This window comes from Meleagris gallopavo, chromosome 7 (genome assembly GCF_905368555.1).
Source record: "Meleagris gallopavo chromosome 7, MGAL_WU_HG_1.1, whole genome shotgun sequence".
Lineage (NCBI taxonomy): Eukaryota > Metazoa > Chordata > Aves > Galliformes > Phasianidae > Meleagris > Meleagris gallopavo.
The window spans coordinates 10,423,936-10,451,103 of NC_139410.1; the positions used below are offsets into that span (position 1 = coordinate 10,423,936).

Below are 27,168 nucleotides of genomic sequence, written 5' to 3' on the forward strand. Positions count from 1 at the left end.
GTTTTTTTCATTCTCTAATAGTTGTAATGCTCTGTTGGATGTGCCTCATTCATTACAATGCATGCTAAAAATGATATGCAAAGAATGTAGAAAATAAATTATTTTCTTCAATGTAAAATGATTAAAGCAGTTGAGTTCTGTGCAATATGCTTTGTCAGGTGTTTGTGGTGACCTAGTTTAAAAAGTGATTTGTTTCAAAGCAACTTTTTTTTTTTTTTTTTTTTTTTTTTTTTTTTTTTTTCAGAGCAGGCTTTGTGTCAGCATAGTTGGCATCCATAATTCTAAAAGATCTTCCTGGAAACTTACATACGTAGGAAAGCTGTTGTGAAGTACCCAAGGGTTGAACATTTCTATGTTAGGATGAAATGGGTCATAGTTTGTGTGTGCTTGTTTCTTGAAGTTAACTGTAAAGGCAGTTTTTTAATATGCTTGGATGTAAATGCCTAAAGTTGAGTGGTTTTCATGCTTGCTTACTCTTATATTTTTGAGAGGGGTAAGGGACGTTACACCATCCTTAGTGCAACCAGGTATGTAATAGCTGGTATTCTTCATATTACTTGCTTGTTTTTGGACATAGGAAAGACATTCTTCAGATTTTGAGGAATGCTGATACGTTTTAAGCCACAGCTGTTAAAAATCCCTTTAAGACAGGGCTCTGTTCTGTGAAATTGTACAGATTACTCATAACATAAATGATTCTACTTTGAGTGCATCTTACATACTAGAAACTTAGCTAACTTTTTTCCTACCAAAGGCTAAGGGTTGATGTAGTCACATTTCTATAGATGCTTCTGTAATGAATTGGACCGCAAAGTTTGAAAGGTGATTGAGGGTCCAAGTCTTAAAATGTTACTGAAATCTTTTGTTCTCCCAGTGTTAGCATCTTTCTGCCTCCTTATGTAAGTTAGCACTAGCACTTTATAGTAAGCTGTTCTAGCTTGCTAAATTATTACATTATTGCTGATAGAGAGATAACTAATAGGAGTGACACGTATTTAAATAGTCATAGAAATTATTGCAAAGTCACTTCAGGAATTAGGACATTATTACTGTGTATATTCATTCCCTTAAGTTTTCCCAGAAGAGTCTTTTTGAGCTATTTGAAGAAAGACTTTTTTTTTCCCCCCTCCCTCTTATGGTGCTTCTAACAATGTTGTCCTTTCTCAACTAAAGTTACTTTGCTATCTGTGTGGAGTGAGGGTGTTTATCCTGTCTTAGAGACCATAAGTTGAAGTACTGAGTTTATACCATACCTATCCATTTTCTTTAAATGCATATCTTAAATTATTCTAGGGTCTTATTTCTCACATATGCTCAGTGCAACAGTGGAATGCTATATATTCACTGTTTCTTGAGATCTGGTTCTAGGGTCTCAAAGCAGGTATCTATCAAATAAAATAACTGAAAGTCTGTTAAAAAACAGACTGAATTGACTTACCTGGTATCCCATGGAAACACAGCAGGAAAGATGTGAGTAAAATCAAGCTCTCCAAGATACATTAAACTTTCAGAAGCTGATTATTTTTCCTCTTGCCTTTGTTGATATCCATCTAACCCCTGTCGGGTGGTCTTGTTGGTTTTGAATTTTGTACTTTTGAGGATAATCCTCTCCGTCTGGTCTCTTTCAAATAATTCATTAAATCATAAGAGTACTTCAGATGTGTATAATATTCTCTGTCCGAGTAACTTAAGCTGTTTTGTAAATGTGATTCTGCAATAACACTGATTAAAAACAATATTGGAAAGGTGGAAGACAGATGTTCCGTGAAAAATTATGGATGACTCAACTGGTTTTGTATTATTTTTACTCAGTTTCCATACAGTACTGACATAACTGTATAATATATTAATCATGACTGTAGCTTGAGGTATTTGTTGCACTGTTTCTTGATATCAATGACATTATCTATTGTACCATGTATGTTTTAATACAGGATATATGGCAATGTAATCTGCAGCAGATAAGCTACATTGAGAAGCAGTCAGCATAGATATTGTACTGAGAGAGGTGGTTTAGTGAAAATGTTGGTGATAGGTGGATGGTTGGCCTGGATGATCTTAGAGGTTCTTTTCCAGCCTCGGTGATTCTATGCTTCTATATTTGCTTTAGCATAAAGCCTGTGTTGAGCGGTGCTTTGGATTCCTTGTACCATAGAAGCCAAGAGCCTCACAGCTCTTCTTGTAGCACCATATCTGCTAATCTCTGTGCTCTCTTGTGAGCCGTATTTTTTGATACTGCCTAGCAGAATCTACAAAGGTAAATTTTGTGTGGGATGTCCCTGTACAAAACAAAAAGCAAAGGCTCATGTCTCAGACTGCAGTCTGCAGGAGACAGCCTCTTCAAATCATGTTTTGGTGTTACTTCTTCAGAATCTTTGCGATCTTGTATTGAAATGTAATTTCATTTTTGTTAAGAAGGTAGATTGAAGGAGAAAAAAACACACAATATGTAACTTATAATATTCATAACTTAACAGATATTTAGGCACATGTGAATATTGCTGATAATAACCTTGAGACCAAGGCTGGCTTTCCATTGATCTTACTGACCTCTTAGCTCTGTTAGGGTCCAAGATGTCTGTTCTCAAATCAAAGTAATATGAAGTAAGCAAGTAGTGTAAGATCATACAACACCTGTGTGGAGGAGACAGATATTGCTTTTCCCAGTGCCAAACAGACACTTCTGACTAAACTCATTTTAGCAGCATTATTTCACTCCTCCCACTGACAAAAAAAAAAAGAAAAAAAAATCCACAAAGATTTACACAGTACTGGCTATTCGACATCACTGAGATTTACCATGGAAAAACTGGTTAAGGCAGGCATTTTGCTTAGAGTACTTTGGGTTCTAAAATAGTGATGGCTCTAAAGTAGTTTCCTGTCCTTAGGGTTTCATTACGCTTGTTTCTTAAGTGACTCAGGAAGTGCCAGATTCTTTTTAAGCTAATGATCAGAAAAACATCTGCTAGAAAAAAGGGAAAAATATTTTTTTCTAAACATCTGCAAGCATCTAATATATTTAAAAAGCAGCAGAACGCTACTACTCCTATTTTCATATAAATTTTTATAAAATTTTCCCTTTTCAGTGGATTCTCAAAGAGCACTTTTAGTCAGGGTTGTTTCCTCTGTTAGATTTGGCACTTCAGAGCTGAGTTGTTTCTAGTGAAAGTGCTGCTGCAAGACAGAAAGACTGTCATGAAAGGTACCAGCGGTGAAGTACAACATGGGGCTCTTCACATGTCCCACAGCAGCCTTCAGTTACTGAAGAATACTCTAGCGTGACATCAGGTGAAACTTGCATCCCTTACAGAACATCTGTGTAGTTCTTCTTTCTCATTTGTCTTCTTTAGAACTACATTGAGTTTTGTGATGGAACTTTTAGGCAATTCATGTAGTGTTGACATCTGAAATGTAAGTGCTTTCACAGCAAAAACTGTACATTGCTGTGATCTACCACAAGCAGTAGCTTCTGAGCATTTTTGGCCAAACATAGCATCACATGTGGAGCTGCTCATTTTACGTGGTTGAGCAGTTCTTTTAATCATTTCAATTTGCTCCTGGTTCTCATAGCAATCACCAAATAAAGAGATAATTGCTCTCAGAATTTCATAGCTGCAGATATCAGAATCAGTCCCTGGTGCTACAATCTGACTCAAGCCCAAATAAAATATGTTTTTTTAAATGTCAAAAATAAACACATAACAATTATTTTAGTAACACTAGATCTTTGGTAATGGAATGATATTAGATTATAGAAAATTTCTTATAGAGGTTACTGTCTTTGAGCGTACATCCCCAACACCTATATTGTCTGCATAGAAACATCTAAGTGTTCCAGATATGTAAAGGGACACTTTGGCCACAGGAGAAAAGAATTTTTTAAAGCTGTAAAGTAAGACCTAGATATATATGTAATATATACATAATATAACCGTTAGTATGGTAAAATCATCCTTGCCTTTATCAAGTTAATAGACTCATTGTGAGACTAACTATGTGAATGAGGCAAATAGCTTCATACTGCATATTTGAAAGCAATTGCAAGTATTTCTGATGCTTTGTGAAAGCCTAGTCTTTTTAAATTAGGCATTTAACATGGACTCTATATCACTCCTGGAGAGAACCAGGTTGTTGAGTGAGGTTCATCAAATCTTCAGCATGCATGTGATGGGGCAGAATCTTGATGCTAAAAGAATATTTTGACATCTGTTTTGGCATTTGATTCTTATTGCCAGAAACATTAAGAAAAATGCTTGAGAAGTGTTTCTTCTGAAGTTGTGTGTCATCCTTGATACTTCATACGATCAAGGACAGATATTTTTTCCAGCTATTTTGTTGCCATGAACTGGACTACATTCTAAAAGCATTAGTTCAAATTCACTCTAAAAATTTGGTTACTATTGATTGCAGATACAGTAAGTATTTTGTCCAGAGCAGTCTGCATCAGCTAACTAGCCTGCTATGTACACTGCTAGAGTGACTGTTTTGAATGTCTAAGATTGTCAGCAGTTACAATTGCCACAACTTCATGTGTTTTATTGTGGAATGATCCCATCTTGCTGTAGTTCCCTCAAGAATGAACTTCCACAGAACATTAGTGGCTCTAACATGTTATTTTAGTCATTGATTTTCAGTGTGGCTGCAAGTATGCTCTCACTGTGTTAGCTGGAGGTTAGCTGTGTTATTTCTTTAATACTTTCACCATTCACTCATCACTACTGCTTACTTCATAACATCTACCACAGTGGTTAGAAAGCAACAAGGGTTTTTTGTTTTGTTTTGTAATATTTTATTTTTGAACACAAACTTCAGTATTTTTGTCACTAGAGACATTATGCTCAGATTAAGAAAATACACTTTTAAACTGCTTGGTTTCTAATTTAATAGCATTTCAGAGCCATGTGTTTTATATGAATTGTTTAAGAAATTCAAGAAACTGTTTCAAAGGATAAAAATGGATGCTACTGACAAAATAACTGCTGTGCTGATCTTCTCACTGGTCTGCACGAAATACTATTTATCTTTCTCAAATATATGCTTAGATCACTATGGATTTACTATCTTCTCAGAGATGTGAAATCAAGATTGTCCTGGGGAGGAAAAAAAAACTATCCTCACCCACATTTCTCATAGCACACTGGAAGAGAAGCATGAGCAGGCCTGGGTTACCACCAGCTGATGGTCATAGTGAGATGACCTCACTTGCTGTCATATAAAAATAAAACTAAAGTTGGTAATATGAAGCACAAGATGCTGCACTTCCTATAGCTCTTGGCTGACATTTAATTCATGATTATCTCTGCCCAGCCAGATATGTATTTTCCAATCCAAACTTCACCCTAGCCCAACAAGTAAATTGCAGCTTTTCTGCTGGGCTACCTCCACACTACATCTGAAAAACACAGAGTTTCCTTACTTATACTAGAGTGTTGAGAGGGCCTGAGAACACCAGGCTAGTTCGTGCCTCTCTTTTGGCCACAGAGAATCAAGAAGTGTTAGAAGGAGGGCTCAGCACAGTACTTCCTCTGTACTAACATAATGAGAAGCTGCTGATGGTTATAGTTAACAGAGCTGCAAAGGCACAATGCTGGAACAGCTTTCTGTATCCTGCAGGCTCTTTGAGCCTTTCCATTTACTCCTAACATACAAAAACAATTCATGTGTTGCCCTTGACATTACAACTTTGCCGAAGCCAAGAAGCTTTCCCAGCCTAATAGATACAGCAGACACAGGTTCCATGTAAGCAGTATTGTACAAGCAGTCCTTCAACTGCAAAAAAAAAAATTTCGAGACCTGTTTGTGATCCTAGATTTAAATTCTACCCACAGTGTGCAAAATGATGCCCATCAGAATCGCTTGACTGAGTCAATTCATGTCTATTCATTCCGATGGCTGGGTGCCCATTCACACGGCAGCAAGCTATTTTCACTGTGTTAAACTGCCAAGAATAGGTTTAGAGAAATAATGGGCACAGTGTAGCAAGCCCCTGCTACTCTGGAGAGTTTTTTTTTTTTTTCCCCAGTGCTTTATTAGCCCTACGTATCTAGTCTAAGAGGTTTTGAAAAGATACCATTCTCCAGAAAATAGCCCCACTGCTGGAAGTCACAGACTGACCTGGATGTCAGATAAATACTGCATCCCCCGAACTGCACAAGTAACAGAGATTTCAAAGGGGCAATAGAAACCCTTTCTGTGACATGTCCACCTTCATTCCACATGGCTTCTGTAAGCACAGGTATGTTTGGCTGCCAAAAATATCACCTGCAAATGATACACTGCAGCCTCCTTACATATTGTAACATGCTTCTCATATACTGCTCCCAGCAGATCCTGTATCTCCTCTAGCATTATGATCATTTCAGATTTTTCTGCTGTAGATTGATGGATTTGTGCGAAAGCTAGTTGCAAGTATTTTACAGCTGCAGAAGCGAAAGTGCTGCCTAAGTGCAATGAGGCAGTGACTGTGGTTGCAACAGAGTTTCCTGCATAATGTCTCATTCAGCTTGGAAAGGGATACATCATCTACCTTGTGGTCAAGCTGCTGCACTATTCCCAGCTCAGTCTTACATTATGCTCTAAATTATGTGGAGTTTCACCACAAGAGGGAGCAGAAGCTCTCCACGCAGGCTGACTGACTGAGAAACTATCATCATTACCACCAATGTCTTTATTGAAACCCATATAAATTTCTACAGGTTTCCTAAACTTTAGTATAAAGAAGGAGGCATTCAGGAAGACATGCAGTTATTTCTAAGCATACATCCTGCTAGATTTGTCGAGATACCAAAACTTCCTTTCAGGAGAACATACATAAATATTTTCAAAATTAGAAGTGCATGCACTGCAAATATGTGCCTCATTGTAGAAATGGGATTGGGCACATCACATGAGGAAAAAGAAAACATCCTACAAGGTCAACAGTTATGTATAACAAAGTTTATCAGCAATGCTTTTTATCCTTACAGAAAGAGTATTCGTGTACATATAGACAGTTCCTGTATTAACACATAGTTCTCTACTTCCACAGGAGACTGCGACTTACAAAGTGTTATTTTATCCATAATCATTCGTATAGGCTTTTTCTTGGATCCGTAACACCATTCTTCGAGCATAGAAATCCCTGTATTCTGCAGGTAGTTCTTCAAGTGTTTTCAAGGCCCTGTCCAAGATCTGTATAGCCCTAGAGGCTGCTGTAGGATCTTTATTTCCGTAAGTGTCACTCTTATCATAGCACTCAGCAGGAAGGTGTTTCCAGAAGACATTCAGTGCCACTCCAAATTCCTCAGAAATTACATTGTGGAACCACATAGCTGTGAAAGAACAATGTCTAAAATGAAAATTGCAATTTAAAACTTCCCTGTGACTCATGACAAGTGTCAGAATCACCCAAACTAATTCTACCTGAGGAAAAGCTTCCATTACTGTATTTACTGTATTACAGCCAGGAACTATTTGTAACTTACCTGGAATAAATAAGACGTCTCCTGCTTCCAGATAACATTGATAGCGCTTGGCTTTCACAAAAAGTGGGTATTTCTCAAAGTCTGGGTTATCAATATCTAGCACCTCTGATTTGGTACCTAGAAAAATTTTCAGAAGTAATGAAAAAACAGAAACAAACCATTTAATACACTGCTGGAAATGGCAGTTCTTGAGTCCAGTTTAATATTGTTTATTGTTCTGTAACTTGTCTAAAAGCCAGGCAAATCTGTTGGCACTTCTCATTTACTGAAGATGAATATTCTCTTGTTGTCTGTATTTCTCCTGCAACTGCAACCTTATTAACACTAAACGACTTCCACTGACATACATAACATCATTTCAGAACTGAACAGAGCACAGTACTCCACAGTTAAGTGTTGAAGACAGAACCAAGCAAAGCTGCAGGGCTCATTTGCAGATTTCCTAACTTGCATCACTAAAATTCTTGGCTTTGATCAAAGCAAACTGCATCGGAAGGACCAAATCACTTCTCACAATTAAAGTTATCAGTTACAGATCGTTTTCCCACAGCACAACTCTTATGAACTGGAAGGGCAACTATGATCAGCAAACTCTGAATGAGATTTGCGTGGCATGCATACCTGATAAATATAAATATGGTACATCTCGAGGACTATACAGAACAACTCGTTTTCTTCCTGTTACTTGGATTAAGAAGTTATCCATTACCTGAAATGAGCATAGTAAGAGATGTCAGCCAAAAGTTAAGAATGAAGAGCATTAAATCCCTCATATATTAAGAACTAGCTAAAAGTTTCCACATAGTTAATCTAAAAAACTTAAGAATGTGAGCAACCTCATCCCTTAGCTGCAGAGTCTTTAAAAATACTGCATTTGAAACAAAACAACATTGCTTTCCAGCAATTTTACTTTTTCCCTGGTACAGGAATCAAGTTTTTAAACATCTTAAAACACAAGGCACACCACTCTTTAGATACCTAAAGCAGCAAAATATAATGCAAAATACATTTTGAGTTCTTTTTCAGTATTACCTCTACCACATTTTGCTGAGTTTCTGCTGATAAAGATTTTTTAAAATCTTATTTACAATGCAAAAAAAACTATTTTTCTTACAAATACATTTATTTGGAATTGCACTGTATGATGTCAGAGGACCATCTTCTTTGGAATCTACCACACTGCAGCAACAGACTGCCCAAGTCATTGCACAGTGATCTATGAGAAGTTTGTCATTAACAGAACCTCGTCAACAGAGATTTGTAACTTGGTATTCCAACCCCACAATGCCATCTGCAACATTTGATGCTAACGATATTATTACCTACATCATAATGGGTCCATAGCTGTAATCCTGCTGAGCTGATGCGGAAGACACTAGAAAAAAACTGTTCCTTCTCAAAATACTCTGGAATCTGAACATCTTCTGCCAAACCAGGAAACTGTTTTCTGATATCTGCAACATCCTGAACAAAAAAAGACAAAACTCTCAGAGAACCATTTATGCATGCTAAAGGAAGGTGGCACCTTAGCATCGTTTCCTGTCACAAGGAACACAGGGTCAGAACTTTATTCAGCATTAGCAAATAACTTCAGAAAACAATGCTTTTCAGTTGTCATTCTTTCAGCTCAGACTCGGTCACCAGTGGTGACAGACAGAGCTGCTGTGAACCATGACTGCTAGAAATACTGAAAAAGTGATCATCAGAAATCCTTTTATATTAGATTACAGCAATGTCTAGAGAATAGAATATAAAGGATAAATGATCAGCCAAGTTTTTGTAACAGCAACTATTTTGAACACCTAGGTTTAAATATTCTGACGTAAATCCCCTCAGATTCCTAAACCGAGTGACCGTAAACAAATTTTATACCTATACCACACAACCAGATGACAACAAAAATTGCTGCCTCAATATCAGAATTGCTGCAGTTTCAAGTAACTCACCTTCCTAACATCTTCACCCACTGATCGCAAATAGTACTTCTCATCCTGTAGATAAAACACAAAGATAATTGTTCTGGTTTTAATATGAGTTAGAAATACACTTAAGAGCCTATGTTTTTTCATTAATCTAATGTAGGCCTGTAATAAATTATACAAACAGATTAACAAATTCAGCTACTTTGTTATACTTTACTGCTCCCTGCTCATGTTCATCTCAACAAATGGGAAATGTAAATTAAGCGAGCAGTGAAGTGGGAGACTTGTCAGCTGCTTCAGCATTGCTTTTTCTGAATTCAAAGGAAATGCAGATTACAACTTACATTCTTCAGAACATTGATGTTGGAAGCTATTTCAGTTGGCTTCAAATCATATGGCATCCTATGTAGCATAAACAGTGAAAAGCAAATTTGCATTTAGAACTGTTGGCTTGCTAATTATAATTATCTGAAAAATCCAATTTCAACATTGTTGAGTAAAGATTGCCATAAGTTCGCTACTCAAAAAATTTATTACAATAACTCTGTATTTGTGTTTTGATAGCAGATGTAATAAAACTCACATATCTTGATGTTTTCTTATTAAACACCTGAAGTAAACAAGTATTCTAAAGCAAGGCTAGATTTCTCAATTTCCTGATGGAGCTTTTGCAGCTGTTAGTTAGGTTTTGATAGCAGAAAAAGGACCACTGACCATAGCACACAAAATAATTTCCACGGAAAGAATTCTTTTCCCTCACATTTTTCCCTTGGCTCCAAGCCACTCAAAATAGTTAACTCTAAAATCCAGTGCTTTAGTGGACTAAGACTTTAAATTACATTTATTTTTTCCCCTCCAAGTACAAAACAGAGAAGGAAGTTACCTCAGAAAGAAAGTAGTCTTCGTGTTTGACTTCAGCTGCCCTTCGTACAAATACATCAAAAGGCAGAGTTCTGAAATATAAACATGGAAATTCATACAGTCAACATAACAACACATGATCTAAGTGCAAGGCTTAAAATCATAAGCTTTTTCACCTTATGTAGTGTAACTGAAAGTGCAACAAGCTTTTTTTTATTAATTTATGTTATTTAACATTGTGACTAACTAGTATTTGCAGCGAATATTTGAAGAGTTCTGCTGAGACAGAAATCCTGCGCTTACAAACTTCTCTGCTTTAGTAAAATGTCCCCAGTACAGACCCAAGCAAGCAAATCCAACAGCCATTGAAGTCAACACGAAAAGAAACAAGTTCTGACTTTGGTTGAACATTTGTATCCTGTCCACTTACAAACTCACTGCAGAACTGTGAGAGCACAGCTCTGAAACAGATTAAAGTGAAGCATACTAGTGCTGCCCTTGCTGACCATCATCTTCCCATCCCCTACACTACACTAGCGCCAGCACTCCTCTGAGCTATGGTGAACCTGCTCACAAAGCCAAAACAGCTTTGTGAACATTTTTTGAACATTCAGATTTCTGCACTTCCAGATTCAATACAAAGACAAGGCAGCAGCACGAAGCTGACAATGGAAGTGCAGTAACACTCGCAGCATCAGTTTTAAATTGTGGAACTTCACATTAAGACTTCAGTGTTTCTGTTTTTTTAGTTCTACTTATTTTATTTTAATTCTACTTATTTAGTTCTACATCATTTCAAGTTTTCACAGTTGCTTCTGAAAGTGACAAACATCTGCCTCTAAATGCAAGAGATGTGGGATGGAAGTACCTATACACAAAGTTCTTACTGAGGAAATCCATCTGTGGTACTGCAGAAACATGGATCTTTACTTCCTTAGATCCTGCGGCTTCGCTCAGGTAATCTACTGTCCATTTGGTTGTGCAAGGGCCCAGCTCCATTCCCTTCAGCACAACTGGCTCTCTCTAAGGAGGGAGAGAAAGAGAAACAATAGCAGAGAATGATGTTTGCTTCCAGCGGTGCTGGTGAGGAGCAGAATTATTTTTTCAAATTGCCATCTGAAATCCGGGAAGAAAACAGTCTTACTCCAAACCTGGTGTTAGGTAAACTAAGTACACTGAACAGCTCTTAGTATCAGGACCTGCAACAATGTCACAAATGAACTGCTCGCAATTGAGCAACATGAACGCTGAACACTCAGCAAAATGAGGGAGATCACGGGACTGCTTCTGTAGTTCCTGTTTTCTCTTCCCAGCTGGATAAGGAAGGTTATGGAGAGGCAACAACAGCATTAACAGCCGGTGTGTTCTGGGATCACTAAGGAATCTAGCTGGCCTGAAGAACAGCTGCACTCATTCCCGTGCATTAGAGTTATGGACAGCGAGCTGTAATAGCAGTGTATGTTCTTGTGAAAGCAACTCTTCCCTCCCACGCTGAGGCTCCTCGGTGCTGATACCCACAAATAGGTTTGGTCCATTGTACACACAAAGCCCAGTAGAGAGGGTCTTTTTCATTCAGTCAGAACCTCAGAGGGAAAAGAAAAAAGAAAAAAAGGAGTCGTAGTGACAAAACGACAGAAAGCAATCGCACAGTTTATAACCGGCGATAAATACAATTCAGCTACCAGCGGCCTGTCAGAGCTCTGCAGCAACGCGGGACCGATCCCCAACTCAGGCATCCGCCTTCAGGAGGGCTGCACGACGCCTGCTGGCTGAGGAGGCTTCGCTGGAACCCCCGCCGCAGCCCCGGCATCCCGCTCCCGCCGCGCCCGCGCCCGCGCCCGTACCCGGGGATAGACGTCCCGCAGGAAGCGCTCCCGCGTCACGCCATCCAGGCTCGGCACCCGCACCACGGCCTGCTCGCGCCGCTCCATGGTCGCGGCCCCGCGGCCCCGCCACGGCCGTCGTCCGCCGCTCCGCCGTGAAACGAGAACCGAGCGGAAGCGTTCCCCGCCTCCTGCCGCCGGGAGAGAGCCGAGAGACGGAGCCCTCTTTTCCGCTCCGGGAGGTCGGCTCTGCGGGGAGGCGACGGGCGGCCCGGCGAGCCTGTACGGCCCGGAACCGCGGCACCGCGGCCCTCCGCGACACGGCAGAACCGGAGGCGCAGGCCGCGTTTCCGGCGGAGCGGTGCTCGAGCGGACGTGCCGGGGCCGGGGCGGACCGCCGCCATGATGGCGCTGCGCGCTGCTCCCCGGCGTGCCCGGTGGCTGGCGCGCGCGCTCCTGGCGCCGGGGGCGGCCCGTGCAGCCCCGCTCACAGCGCGCGTAGCGGCTCCGCCGCCACCAGGTCCCCTCCCCGCGCTCCCCGCCGCGCGTTTCGCCAGCAGCGGACCGCAGGGGACCGAGGGAGAGGGGCCGCAGCGGCGGGTGGTGGTGGTGCGCATCACCAACCCCCTGGCGTGGCTCCGCACCCGCTTCTACTACCTACTCATCCGCCTCTACTTCGACTCGGAGTTCAGCATCGAGGAGTTCACGCGCGGCGCCAAGCAGGTGAGACCCGGCGCGCCGGCCGGTGGCTCTGGGGTTAATTAAACAGCAACGGAGAGCGGGGGACGTTGAAGTGCCTGGGAACCCGAGAGGAAGCCGGGCAGAAGCACGCCAAACTGTTTGCGGCGTGTGCGGAGCGCTGTTTTACTTTGCTCTTCCTTTCTCGTTAATTTTTATGCGCGGTAAAGCTCAAAGCACGGTGTCAGCATTTCGCGTGTGCGCCGTTTGGACACGCTGAAGTGCTGCTGCGTGTGACGCTGCCTACAGAACTCAGGGAGTTGGGAGGCTGTGTGCCTCCAACGTTTAGGGACTACAGTAGATTCAAAAACAAATTTTTTTAGTCCTGAGCGTCTGTTTTGAGTGGGACTGGGAGGTGGCTTTGGAAGGGGCTGGGCAAGTGGGCAATCGGACAAGAGAACATTGGCTGGAAGGACATGGGTCATTTGAATTACTCAAAAAAGGGTAAAAACATCTGTAGGCCATTGTGATATTTTCACAGAAAGGCACTTTTTTGCCTTTTACCATAACTGTCGTGCTTTAAATGGGAAGAACTCCTAGGCTTTTATCAGTTAATAGAATCCCTTTTTTAATGCTGGTTTAGTTCCAATGGTGATATACCCTGTAAACGTTGAAGTCTTAAATCATACAATGTTTAGGTAGCTTGTCCTATAACAGTGTATTTGCCCAAAGAGTAAGCAAACTCCAAATTATTTATTTATGTATTTCTCTTTTATTTCTGCAGGCTTTTTCTGTTGTTTCACAGCTGCTGTCTCAGCGTAAACTTGACTTGCTGGACGGCCTGGTTTCAGCAGAGGTAAATACTTCCATCTCTATTTCTGCCAGTTGATGTTTTCTATTATGAAATAAAATTAAGATACAAAAAAATGTTCTTGCCACTAAGCATAGGGACCAGTTGCCAAAAGGATTTCTAGTGTACCTGTCATTTATGAATTCCAAATTGCTGAAGTTGTCTTGGTCTTCCCCAGGGACAGAGGTAGCATATGCATCAGTCAAGAGGAAAAGATGCTTCAGGGCTGTATCCACCCTGTTCCTGGATTTCAGCTTGGTTTGTGCTATTGCCACCAATGCCTTTGCTACAAAATTTTTGGCACTATTATAGTGCATCTGTGCTGGATGGTCTTACCTCCTCTCTGAGCAGAGTTAGCAATAGACTGTGATTTTTTTTCTACAGATTTTTGAAAAAGCATCTCCTTTTCCTCTGTTCATCTTAAATTCTTCAGATCAGAGTGTGCAGGAGCCAAGACTGATACCACACTACTGTCTTGCTCTGGTTGGTGAAATTCATACTTGCCATCCACTAGAAGCTAATGTCCTCTGGTAAAGATGCACGTACTTCCATGCAACCTCTGAATTTGTTTTTCAAAAGTGGCAGTTCAAGTTAGAATTAAAAACTGAATATGAGTTAAAGGTGTGCTGCATGACTTAGTCTTTTCTTGCAGTGCCTTGTTTTGCGGTGCTTGAGGTGATGCTTCTGTTCTGCTAGTGCCCTATGTCCTTTCTACGTAACACAGTTATGTACATCTTAGGATGCTCAAAAGCTACGACTGTGTGATCTGTAAGTTAAGTCCTAAAAGAATGGTTTTCCACTCTTTACTGATTGGCAAATGTCTAAACGTTTTTCAGTGGGAATGTGGATCCTGAAATGGCAAAGTTAAACTTAGTGGTAATGGAACTGATTTACAAAGAAATTGGTGAGAACTGAGAAATGATTGAATCAAAACGTAAGGAATATGCATATAGTGAAGTCAGCAGTGCAAAGGCAGAGTGTAAGTATCTTTGTGGAAGCAAACTTAACTGGTATTTTCTGGACTTACATGCATTGCTATGCAACTCCTGCTTTGACAGTATATTTTCTAAACATTTTCACCAAATTGAATATTAAATGGATCTTGTTTAGTATGGTTAACTAGGGCTTGGGAGTGCCCAGTGCTTTGCTCATTCTTGCTGTATGTTTTACAATCTTAAATAAATGTTATTCCAATATAGCTCATTTTATTAACTGTTATAGATAAAGTTGCTACTTCAGCTTCCTAATAAAGAACTAAGCACGAGTTTTTCTGAACTTAGGTACTTCAGATGTTGAAGGAAAAGATTTCTTCACTCTCTGAGAACCATAGGGATGCTTTAGCAGCTGACATGGATGCAATCATGTACACAACAGAAGGAGATGTTCGCATTTACTACGATGATGATGGTATGCTAGAATTCTAAAGCATTTTTGCAATGGGTGGTCTTTTTCCTGGCGTTGCTCTCTGTATGAGTGGGGTTTTTTAATTTTTTTCATTCCTTGTTCTTTTACTTGCACTTCATCTGTACATAGTTCCCTAATTTCCTTTTAAACCAGAACTCGATACTGTTTGTAAATTATGGTACTGTTTTGACTTCTGTGTAGGTATTCCTTCATTCCTTTTTCATGATTTTGACTTTCTGTTGTTAGTCTTTAATCTCAAACCACTTGAGCAGTGACTGTTCTATATGCAGAAGGCTGATTGCTTTAGCAATGAAAATACATACGTTCCAGGAATAATAATTAAAACTGGATAATGAAAGACGTTTTACTGTCTTCACTACTGTTCTGCTTTCATGGGATATAGTTACAGAACACTGGTTATTTTTTTAAGCTGGTGTTAAGCTTAAACAAGTTTTCTTTTGTTTAAATACTAATATTGCATGCTGTCTTCTGTCAAACACAGTTGAGGTGAGTCTTGGAATCAGAATTTCAGATTTTCAAACCAAGTGAGCTTTTTTTCCTGCTTTTGAAGGTAGAGATTTTTTTTTCCCTGTTCACTTCTGAAATTTAACTCCTTTACTTTCTTTTGTAGTATGACTAGTTGACTTTTGACCTTGTGATAACCATCTTTCTTATACATTTAGATTGTATATGTTCTCATGAGGTAATGAAGAAAAGCTCATAAATTGCATATCTTTCTCCTGATTGTATTTTTGTTACTGCTTAACAGCACAAGTACTGCTTTAAGCAACTTTATTGTTAACTATTTTGTTATACATTTTTTTCATAAACATGAAGTCTACATCATGCTTTATTTTCAACAGGAAGAAAGTTTGTCAGTATCTTGATGCGTTTCTGGTATCTGAATGGTGCTAACTTACCTGATGAAGTACCAGGTGAAACCAAAGTCTTCCAGATTGTGTTTGGAGACGAAAGCACTAAGGAAAAAAGACATATTTTAACAGCAAACTATGAGTAAGTTTCCTTGCCCCTTGTATGTCCACAGGCTAGCTGTGTGGAAACTAGTTTGGAATTGAAAACATATGTGTTGTGTCAGTGCAGAACATTCATTAAGTATTTAAAGTATGTAAAGAATTAATATATATTTTTTTATTTGGTGCATAAGCATCGTTCTATGAGGTTTCATAGGAATAATACAGAAGTGAAGTATTTCTTTCCTGAATTTCTTCCTTGTTGATATTAGTATCTCTTCAAAGATCAGGTAAATTTTAATGACGCTTTGATTCCTTTGTTGTCTTTTCCAGGTTCCAAAGGGAATTTACAGAAGGAGCAAAACCAGACTGGACAATTACACGAATTGAACATCCAAAGCTATTAGAATAAATGCTTTCTGCAGAATCTTTACATTATAAATGTTCTGTTGTTACAAATATCAGATATTTTGGTCTATTTTTTTTTTCCTCTTTTCCAAAAGGGGGGAAGAACTTTGTATGTTTGATTTACCCAAAATTGTTTCTGAAGTTTACACTATGCTGAGACTTTGCAATAAAGCCTTTTCCATGGAACAGGCTGGTACAGATTTAGTTGGTACAAGTGCTCATCCAGGGCATTTAGATGGCACATTTTCACAAAGGCCAGTATAATGGGGATGCTGACTTCTTTTATTCTGAGAAGAAAGAAATGCTACTACAACACTTTCATGGCTGCTGACCCTTCTAAATTACCTTCATATGTTTGTTTCCCCAGGGACTGTGCAGTATGTAACTGAATAATATGCGAGATGAAATAGCAGTAGATGGGTTTCTTAGATTGTCTATCTTCAACAGTTCAGTTTGAGGTAATGTCATTATTGAATGTATTTGAGATTAGGAAACTTAGAGCCATTATTAGTGTTTGGTGTGAGATTGGAATTTAAAAAATCTCTTTAACATCACACTGGGAAAATGGATCGTAGATTTTTTTATAATAAAAATGATATTCCTTTCAATTCAGTAACTCGCAGATAATTCCAAGTTCAGAAGTTTGTGTTAGAATAATCAGTCTAAAACTTGAATTTAAGAGGACCTGATACCATAGCTAAATGAATTCTTGGAACTGCTTGTAGAAGAAATGAGCAAATCATTATATAACGACATAGAAAATCTAAAATCCCTTTTAAAAATCTTGTACAGTTGTTAGATGGTAATGGGCATAAGCACAGCACAGGTGGTCAGGGTGCAGAGGGGAGCTGTGTTTCAATACTGGCCACTTCTGAAGCAGTTCAAACCCCTTCATATGGTGCCAATATCTCTTTTTCATTTACACTGTATTGTGTTCCAGCTCCAAAACCCTATGGTTGACCTTGAGTTTCCCCTCTGGTGCTTTCTGCCAGCAGCTCCAGGTGGGGCCATTCTCTATGACTTTGTAGTAGAACACATTTTTTACATCTCATCTTGTCCAGGCTGGCTCTAGGGCTACTGCATGAACTATCTTTTGTTTAATTTGTACAAAGGCTTGTTGTTGCTCAGGGCCTTATGTAAAATCGTTTTTCTGGGTCACTTGGTAGAAGGGGGGGTTACGGTTAGACTGTAATCCAGTGCATGCATTGTCCAGAAATCCACAACACATAAAAAAGCTTGTGTTTCCTTTTTGCTAGTTGGTGGGGATGTAGCAGTTATTTTGTTGATCACATCTACAAGGATCTGATGAACTGGACTTCCTGACCCTACTTTGCATTACGACAAAACTGGTTTTCAGAATTGAGTTATATTACTTATATATTACATGTTATATATGTAATGTGATAATCTTTTTCTAAGACTTTCTCCATGTTTTGGCATAACAAAGAATAGTGACTTCTCGGTTGGTTTTCTGTGGTCATGAGATGAAATTGAGTACATTTGGAGGGACTGAGGATTTGATGAATGTACTTTTCTCATAGATCACAACTAAGGTCAAGCAAGATAAATATTTCTTAAAGCATTAACCTAATGATGTGAGATACGTTTGTAATGCAAGTCATAGTCTGTAGCCTCTGTAGTCTCTGTTCCATTCCTCTCATTCCTGAAGTAAACATTTCTTTTTCATAAAAGAATGAATTAGTCAATGTTCGAACTACGATGATAAGACTTACTTGCCGCCTTAGTACTGTGCTGAAAAGTACAGACACTTCTCTGGACTTCCAGTGCTTATTATTGCCTGAGTTACGATGAATTGCATGAGTTGTATGTTAAGAATGTTGGTTCTGCATGGAACAGATATCAGTGAATATTATGACTATACCAAGCTTTTACATTTCTTTCTAATCAGAATTGAGATAGAGATCTGTGGTAATGTGACAGGGAGAATGCCAGTGGTCTTTGAGTTTGAGCTCTTTAATTCTTTTAGTTATCTGTGGGGATTTTTCCACTCTTTTAACTATAACTGGTTTTGAAATATGCTTTAACATTATCTGTAGTTGTTTTAAATATATTGGTATCCAATACTGCAATTATCTTAAACTTCTAAATTTTTTCTTCTTTTCTGAAAATCTCTGATAAGAGCATGTTAATTGCAAGACTTAAACCAGTATTATTTATTGGGTGGTGTGGAAATTCTTCTCTCTGATGTTGTTCAAGGTTAAAATAAATAAATAAATAAACCTTCTGGTTTTGCATTGCCAGCCCAAATGTAGCTACTCCTACCACTCTAAGGTACAAAATGGATTTAGTGTATTCAAGCTAACTCCTAAAGAATACCTTGGTAGATACTATGAAGACTGTCCCAAGTTCTCATAGCTAAAAGGATATGGGGTTGTTTTACGTAATTCTGATCCAAGACTTACAGTCAAAGTTGGGGAAGAATATTGTCCTTTACTTCAGCGGTTTCCAGTGATGCCACTCAAACAACTTATCCAAAACTGATACAAATAATTTGTGTTTTTTAAAAGTGCGAAAGATGCTTTGCTAGAGATATTTTCCTGATTTAGAAATAAGCAATAGACATTCTAAAGAAGTACATGTACCATACTGTGTGTGGTTTTGCTATGCTTCCTGCCAAAAATAAGGGAAAAATAAAGTAAATCCAGGGTTAGTTCTCGACTTAATAAATGTATGTTGAAGAATGAATGTACTACCCCAAAAATGCTGAATGGGATCACTAGAACAGTCTGAGCTTCTGTGTCACAGCATGCGTTCTTGCTCCTAAATTATCTTGCTTATCTTGTCTTAGACATCACTTTAGAGGTGTGTTTGGATTTGAGTTTGCTTTATTTGCCTTCCATCTCCTTTTCTGACTTCTATTTTTGCTGCTGTAACTCATGGGCAATTGTAGTTGTGTTTTACAGTCTATGCATCCTATACATACAAATCTAGAATATTTGCAGACTTTTTCACACAGGCTGTAGTAATTCTTGAAAACAGTGTTACTAGGTTTGTTAGTGAGTTTTAGGGTAAAATCCATACCTGTTAGCCAGGCTGAAGTTACTGATTCATTTTACACAGAGCATTGAGGTTACAAGGTGTCTGGACTAGGACTGAACTGTGAGATGTAAAATACCACATCCTTCTCATTGAGTAAAAAGGTGCTTCTTTAGGTTCGTACAGGGTTTGGGAAGACTGTACATTCATCAGAAACTCTGGTCATGTTTCCTGTTACTGTCACTGCTCAATTGTAAACAGCTGCTTGGTACATTTTCAGTTCAAATCCAACTAGGTTTTGACGAGTGTCAATTAACTCTGGCCAACAAGGCCCCATTAATTTGCACATCTCACTCACCAGTAGATGGCCTTGGTTACACAGCTGGGAAGTGGCTAACATTAATGAATGTAAGCAGGATAAAAGATAAAATAGTAGAGGTGCTTATTCCTATTCGAGTGCTGTTTAAGTCATTTAGATTTAAGAACATTAGTCTTGATGTTCTTACGGGCTTTCATCCTGAATCAGCCATAGCATCATCTCTCTGTGCAGTGCCAGAGAGAAGTGACGATTTCACAGCACGAAAGATGAGTTGTAGATGTGAATTCATTCAGGCACCTCAGTGTCTGACACAGCAAACCTTAGTTTTGTATTCACATTTTAAAGTATGTTTATCCTGTTGATTTTGATTCTTTTCCTAGTGTTGTCCTGATTAATTTGGAGTCTACAGTCAGCTTTTTTCAGTCTACAAGGCATGTTCAAGTGTAACCTTATCTTTACGGGGGGTTGTACTTGGTTATTTTCAAGTCTTATCAATGCAAAATTGCTCAGAAGTGAAAATCAATTGTTTGCCCTTCAAAAGTGAGTGAGTTCAGTATTTTCCTTTAGTTGTGTTGTGGTTAAACTCCTTTTCTGTCTGATGTGCTGCAGCCACACTGGCTGCACGTTGGGGGCCTTTTAGATTCTTTGCAGGCTGTGTGCTTATCATGTCTCTGGCTTGCACGGGTTGGGATACAAGCACGTGCTAGAGGAGTGTTTCTGTTTTTACCTCTTTCACGTGCGGATCTGAAGCCTTGGCTTATAAGCATTGCACCAAGCACAGGAAGAGGCATTTAGCTGTTAGCAAACGGAGCATTGCCTGTACAGCTGTGCTTTCATTCTTCTAAGGGAAAAGCAGCTGGCCTAAATGGAGTTGCACAATGAGTACTGCCCACAATATGTTGTACGGATATACTTCCTTATCTTTCACCTTTTCCACTGTTGATGTGCTGTTCTTCCATTTTTCTTACAATCCTGCTATATAGGAGTGTTGAATAAGTCACTGTACAGCTGTAGCACTGTTGAAAACACTCCTCAACTATGTCTCTTAAACATATTTAAATGATGTATACTTTTTCATAGTAAGCTCCTATTGAAGTTGGTGGGAAGATTGTCATGAGCTTTAATGGGAGGAGCGGAGTGTAGCTTTTTTGCTGCCTTTGGACTGATTCCCTCAGAAATACAAGCGAGTTAAAATTAGATGTGTTGTAGTTTCCCGTGTGTGCCATTTTCTCCTTCTTCTATCACAGAATAGGACTCTTCATAGCGAGTTTTGTTTCACAGTGTTCAGGAACTGAGCGATGTGAACAGGACAAGCAAGCAAAATACACATGTAAGCAAGGTCAGATCACAGAGCTGTCAGGTTAAGTTTGTCCACATGGACAAATCTAATGTTTTAGTGTTGGAAATTTTCTGTCTCTGATCTGCTAACCGTTGCACCTGGCAGAGGAGATGGTGTCTCAGCAAGGACATAGCCCTTAGCCTGAAGGATGAGATTTAGTGTGTGTAGGAGGCAAGTGTTGACTTTAACATTTGTCTAGATTATATGTTGCATTTGACAGTAACCTTTTACATAATAAGCTATTCTTGTACTCTGATTTGTGCATGAGGGAACTATCTGGATTTCCAAAATAGGAACTGAAGTCCAAATGTAAGGTTGCAGAGATTTCACAGTATGTTTGCGAAACTGCCCAGGTAAAGTTACAGTAAATCAGAGCAGCTGTGGGTTGTCTCTGCCTTATGGTAATTAGAAACTAGCAGAATCTTAGAAATCAGGAATGAAAAAGGTTGTGAAGAGAAGGAATACCTTGATAATCCCTCTTTTGAATTTTCTGAAACCACTTGGCACGTGCAACATCCGTAACTTAAGTACCAGCTGCTCAATCTGGAGACCTAAAGCTTCAGCGGTGCAATTTGAGCATGTGAGTATTCTTGTTAAAGCCCATGGGTCTGTTAGCATGGTAGTTTGTGCTCCCGGGTGTTACGCTGGTTTGGAATCTTCTATTTTCCTACCTATAGTACAGCCAGGTCAGTAGTTCTGATGTTTTTTGTTTGTTTGTTTGTTTGTTTTTTTAAATTTAATGTATATATGGTCTTATAAATTGAGAATATGAGTAATGATTTGGGATTTTTATTTATGTTTGGAGGAAAGAGAGTTGAGGAACTGCAGTATGAAATGAAGAACAAGCTAATGGAAGTGAATTTGTGTAGCCCATAACTCATGTCATGCATAACTCATGTCATGCAAGGCATTGACCGTTGAACAAGTGAACATTTAATCACTGCTTGCTTGATCAGGGTGGAAACTGAGTCAGAAGGTGGTCTGTCCTGGATTGACAGCTGCTTGAAATCTCATTTCTTTTATGTTCAAAGTACATATATTATTAAAATCCATAATGAGCTCAGGCAAGCACTTTGTGCTTTTTAATTATTATTGGCCTAACTTCTATCTTCACTTGAGGCCAAAGCTCCCTATAGCAGAACCCTCTGAGCCGATAGCCTGTTCCCTATGCTCCTGTCATTAGCATTAAGCCAGCTGTTTTCTGAGGTAGCAGGTATTTTCATAGGTAGAACAAAATGTTTTTTAAAAGCCTTTTTCTTATCTTATTTTTTGCTCCCACAGCTTCTGCCTTAGAAACCCATAAGAAATCACTAATCCTCTGGGTGTAGCGTGCAGTGTTTGTTGGCAAGGGTTAGGATTTCCATTTTACTTCTGCTGAGAAGTACTTTCAAAAGACATAATTCCTGCTGCTGTCATTCAAGCATGGTGCAACCCAGCATTGAGAGAATTAAGCTGCGTGACTGCACTCTTGCTATCATGTTCCAGCTCTTGGTCTCAGAGGAGGGTAAAACATTTGTACAAGTACTTGTAAAGGTGGTAAACTCACTGTGGCTTGGATTCCAAACTATTACACTGGGGATATACTTAAAACTTAACACTGTAGTGCAGTTTTAGAAGCAAATTAATGGGTGATATTTTAACGCCAAATTCATGTCGGCCTTCATCTTTGTCTCAGCAGAGAGTTCTGCATTAAAACAGTAATTATAATAAAACTTTTGGTATCGTGATTTGTGTTTTAAGGGAGGGTGGTTTTTTGTTACCCTTCACATTGTCTCTGTTTTTTGTTTGCTTGTTTTTTATTCTAACTCCCTAACCAGCAGTTAGGGATGGAAAAGTTTTTCCGCTGCTAATATTATAGACTTCTGAGGGAAAAAAAAGCCAGATTCCTTCTGATAAATCATTCTCACGTGTTTTGGGTTATAGTTCCAGTTCCTGGATTGTAAAGAAGATTTCTTCTGAATGCCAAATTGATAAGGTTCATTATCTTCCTCTGCAGCGAAGGCTGTCATTCCTCATGAAATCATTACTGTGTCTCTTCCAGTCAGTTTTCTTCCAGTACGGTGTCCTTGGGCACAGCTTGAGACCCTGAGGTCTCCTGAGGCACAGAAGACCCTGAAGTATCAGATCTCCTTCATTTTGCAGCTTCTTGCTTTTATTTCACTGAAGCGTGTGGGTTTCAGGCAGGGGCAGCTGCATGAAACGTAGTCCTTGCTTTGTACCAGAGATTTCCTTAAGTCATCTAATGGCTTCTTCTGGCAAAAAACTGAAATTATAATAGCAGGAATAGAGGAAGGAGACCAAAGGTTGTTGGTAATGTGAGATTCAAGTAAAGAGGAAACTGACTTTTCAGAACAGAAGCTGTAACAGCCCTGAGGTGGGAAGTATGTTTTGAAAAACTGAGCAAAATAAAATCATGGAGACCCTCTCCAGTGTTCTGGGTGGATGTTGTTTTCTACTGACCTCTGTTAAAAGTCATTTAAATGTTAAATTTTCTCCAAAATTTCAGTGTTGTACTCGTTTGGATACCACCTCATGTGAGAAATCATATCAGAAATTATATGAGAAATTATTCTTTCAACTAATAGATTGACAACCTAAATAAACAACAGAATCTATGATGCAAGACCTTTGTTCTTTCTTTTTAGCCACAGTCAGTGCCTTCTCATGAGAGCAATGTATTCAGTTTGCAATCTGATTTGTACAGTGGCTAATTCAAGGCCTGATATGTAAAATTTCTGTTCATTCAAAAGCACTCACCTAGCCAATTTTGTGAGCACAAATGCTTACTTTTTTTCCTTTAGCTTCTGTGCTGCTTTATGAAGATGGTGGCCTTGTAACTTGATTTTTCCTTACTGCTAAACTTTTTTGAACTGTTGCTGGACATCTGCTTAGCCTTGTCTGTACCATTTGGGTGTAGAACGATGTACGAAGCCAAGGACTTAAATGGATTTGTTGCTTGCTTTGTCTAGCTGGTTTGCTGCGCTTTGTTGTTTGTAAGAGATAGTGTGGGGGAATTTGAAATCCTTTTCTCATATCTTTTAAATTTTTGTTTACATTCACAACAGGCTGCCTGTTTTAATAATCTTCTGTATTTCCCCCTAGTGGACTATGTTTCCTGTGTTCTCTGTGAACAGCATCATATGGAATTGTTTCGCCATTTTCACATTCTCACTGATTGATTTGAAGAACTATTTTGGAGATTTTATCCAGATTATATATGCTTCTTCCAGATGTGTGTCAGATCTCCGTGTTCCTCACTTGGTCCTGAATGGACTGGTGTGAAATCCATACATACATCTCCACGTGTTTCCATTTTCCTTGCCCGCATTTCTCTTTCATTTTTTCTTGAAGTCTTAACATCATATTGCAGTGTGCCTTGACTGAGTGCATAGTAATTGCACATATGGGTACTGAAGGGAAGTGACTTGGTCATGTCACTTCGGATGTTCTGAAGCTGATAGTCCTGGTTACTGTTGAAGACATCTGGAAATGTTTTCCTGTATTTTTTTCTAAATGCTGCATCCACCAAACTTCACAAAGTGAATCACTGTATAACCTTGTAACTTCTGCCATCACAGTTCTAAATGTTGCAGTGCTTCCTAGTTGATATTCACAGGGTTGAAATTGCTCATATCCTGTCATTTTCGCGTGAATTATTTTGAGTCATGTTTTATTTGCATGCCTTTTCTCATTTGGCGGTCTCTGGTATGTATCAACTACGTGCATTTGCGCATCGATCCAAAGGTTTGCTGTAGCAGAATCAGTTAATTTCTTATGCTTCTTTGCTTGTTCTTTTGTTTTAGCTTTTGTATTCCACACTTTTCCATTTTCAGTGGATATTTGAGTGTCTGGCCCTAACTGCAGATCAAAGATTCTCAGTGCCTTACTCCATCCCAGTGTTTTTAATGGTGACTTTTACCAGTGCAAATGAGAATGACACCAAGAAAGTGTGCAAGAAGATAGAAGTTTTTTTCCTTGGGAAGAGAGATTTGGATTTGTAAATCTTCTTTTTTTTTTTTTTTTTTTTTTTTTTTTGTCCTCCAAGGCAAGAGCAGAGTGTGCTGTATGGAGTATCTTCAGACAGTGTGAAAGCTACTGAGTGATTGATATTATACTGAAATGGACCTGCTGGAATTCTTAAACTGCACTGTAGAGCTGCATGCAGGCATCATTAGGCAGGTTTTCGTTACATGGTTTTTTTGAATGGGATGCCTTGTGTCAAAAGGCATGAATTATTCAGAAGGGCCAGAAGACATGTATAAATGTATGACATGGCAAAATAATCATACCATTTAAAGCTTTGTTTCACTTTACCTACCTTCCTTATGCTTAGCTCTTAGGTATAATGAAATTCCTAAAGAACAACTGTATGTTATTGTGATTGTGCACTGCTTCATATTTTCTGGCTGTCCACGATCTGCCTCCAGTATTAGTACTGCCTTGGTACATGCTTTCAAGGCATGTATTTGGCTTTTTTGGGCTCTGGTTGTTCTATGTCATCTAATGAAGCTCTAACTAACCTTTTACCCGTGATTTTAACTTAATACTGTGATTGAGATAATGCACAGTTCTGTACTGGAACAGATATAATTTCAGATAGTGCTTTTACAGGGTAGAAATGAGTTAACGTGCTGCATTCTGGGAAACATTATTTTATGTGCTGCACACAGTGAAAGTCTGATCATACTGAGTTATGTCTTTTCATGATTTTTCACCTCTCTTTTAGCATGTATGGCAACACAGGTGAAAATCTTAATTTTCATTTTTAAGACGTCTCAATTTTTCTGTAGGATATAAGCTACATTTTTTTTTTTCTCCAGCATTGTCACACAATAACTCAAATTCCAGTTTTTGAAAGCAGGTTTATAGGAATCAGGTGTGTAAAAGAAGGCACTTCAGATTTATCAGTTGCTTATGCCTTTTCAAAAGTATTACCCTTGGTTTCTTCTTGTGAAAGAAAAGACAAAGCCATTTAATTTTGTCCACAGGCCTGAGCACATAGGGGTTTTCAGTGACTTATTGTTTTTAGGCAGTCGTGATGCTGCATGGGAACTGAGTCATGGCTTGAACCCCTGATTGAGCACCTGGGGAAAGAACCTGGTCAGCCCTGAGACACAGGTGGAGGCAGTTCAGCTGTGTGACTGGAAGGAGTGCAGCCTGGCTGCCCCTCTCTTAGACCTTATTGAAGGGCTGACTGCCACTGGGGAAGGATCTCTTTCTGGAGACCCCTCCTTGGTGATGCTTTCCCCTGTGAACCTGGAATCAGGCCTATCACACTGCAGGTTTTATGACTCCAGATTTAGATTCCTTTTGTAGATCTGAGACTGTTCCCCAGTTTGGTTTGTTATAAGGACTGCTTGGAATGTGTTCTTGAGTCTTACTGTGTGTGTTGCTTTGTCTCAGAACAGAAGCAATGACTTTGAGCTGCATCCAGTGATGAGAGATAAGCTCTGCTTGCTGTGAAACCACATCTGTTCTATTCTTGCAAGGCTTTGGAACAGTGAATGGTTCTAAGGTGTTACATGCAGAGCAGCCTGGCTGCTCAGAATAGTTGTGTGTTGTGGTTTCTTGAGAGGAGCTCTACTGTCTGAGCCAGCCCTCTCCATGAATCAAATTGCCCAGTGTTTGTGCTTCAAATACTGTGCTGACCTATATACCAGACTAAAGCTTCCTTTTCTAATGTTGACTTAAGACTTAAGTGTCAGTGGCCTGTTTTTCTACACTATAGTTATTTTTCCTGTATAACAGTCCTCTGGGATGTATAAAAAGCCAAATTCAGACTTCTTGGCAGTCAAGATGGGGGAAGAAGAAAAGGTTACTGCAGGACACTGATATAAAGCGGCAGACTTTGAAATAGTGCAACTCATAGCATTTTGGTTCAGAGACTTATGCTCTGTATTACTAGCTAAAATAGGAGAAATGCAGCCCTGGTATCTCTTATAAGCACTCCTTTTTGTGAGTTTACCTCAAAGCTTCATCTTATACACTATAACCCAACCTTCTTGTTAATTGTTCTGAAACTTTAGAAAAGGAAAGCAGAAGATACTTCCAGCCTCATGTAGGTCTCTGGTTAACAAAAGAGCACTGTTCCTCTTTTACAGAAAACAGAAAATAGCCAGTGGTGACAAAAACT

At 39.2% G+C, this 27,168-nt stretch overlaps 2 protein-coding genes across 4 annotated transcripts; one reads left to right on the forward strand and one right to left on the reverse strand.

Moving 5' to 3' along the window:
* Positions 1-6,921: 6,921 nt before the first annotated feature.
* Positions 6,922-12,225, reverse strand: TYW5 (tRNA-yW synthesizing protein 5). 3 transcript variants are annotated; one of them, XM_085227697.1, is made up of 9 exons: positions 12,091-12,225; positions 11,134-11,269; positions 10,269-10,338; positions 9,730-9,787; positions 9,410-9,454; positions 8,790-8,927; positions 8,085-8,172; positions 7,464-7,580; positions 6,922-7,310 (listed from the first exon to the last, which is right to left on the reverse strand). In XM_085227697.1, the coding sequence occupies exons 1-9, from the start codon at positions 12,175-12,177 to the stop codon at positions 7,054-7,056; spliced, it is 996 nt and encodes a 331-aa protein (XP_085083823.1). In that variant the 5' UTR covers positions 12,178-12,225; the 3' UTR covers positions 6,922-7,053. The 3 variants fall into 3 exon arrangements, with proteins under 3 accessions (XP_085083823.1, XP_010711714.1, XP_085083824.1); XM_010713412.4 differs by lacking the exon at positions 9,730-9,787 and having other exon boundaries at positions 11,115-11,269; XM_085227698.1 differs by lacking the exon at positions 12,091-12,225 and having other exon boundaries at positions 11,115-11,262.
* Positions 12,226-12,471: 246 nt separating this feature from the next.
* On the forward strand, positions 12,472-16,566 carry MAIP1 (matrix AAA peptidase interacting protein 1). Its single transcript, XM_003207455.5, has 5 exons — positions 12,472-12,792; positions 13,532-13,603; positions 14,878-15,004; positions 15,865-16,015; positions 16,306-16,566. The coding sequence occupies exons 1-5, from the start codon at positions 12,472-12,474 to the stop codon at positions 16,382-16,384; spliced, it is 750 nt and encodes a 249-aa protein (XP_003207503.4). The 3' UTR covers positions 16,385-16,566.
* The last annotated feature ends 10,602 nt before the right edge of the window (positions 16,567-27,168 follow it).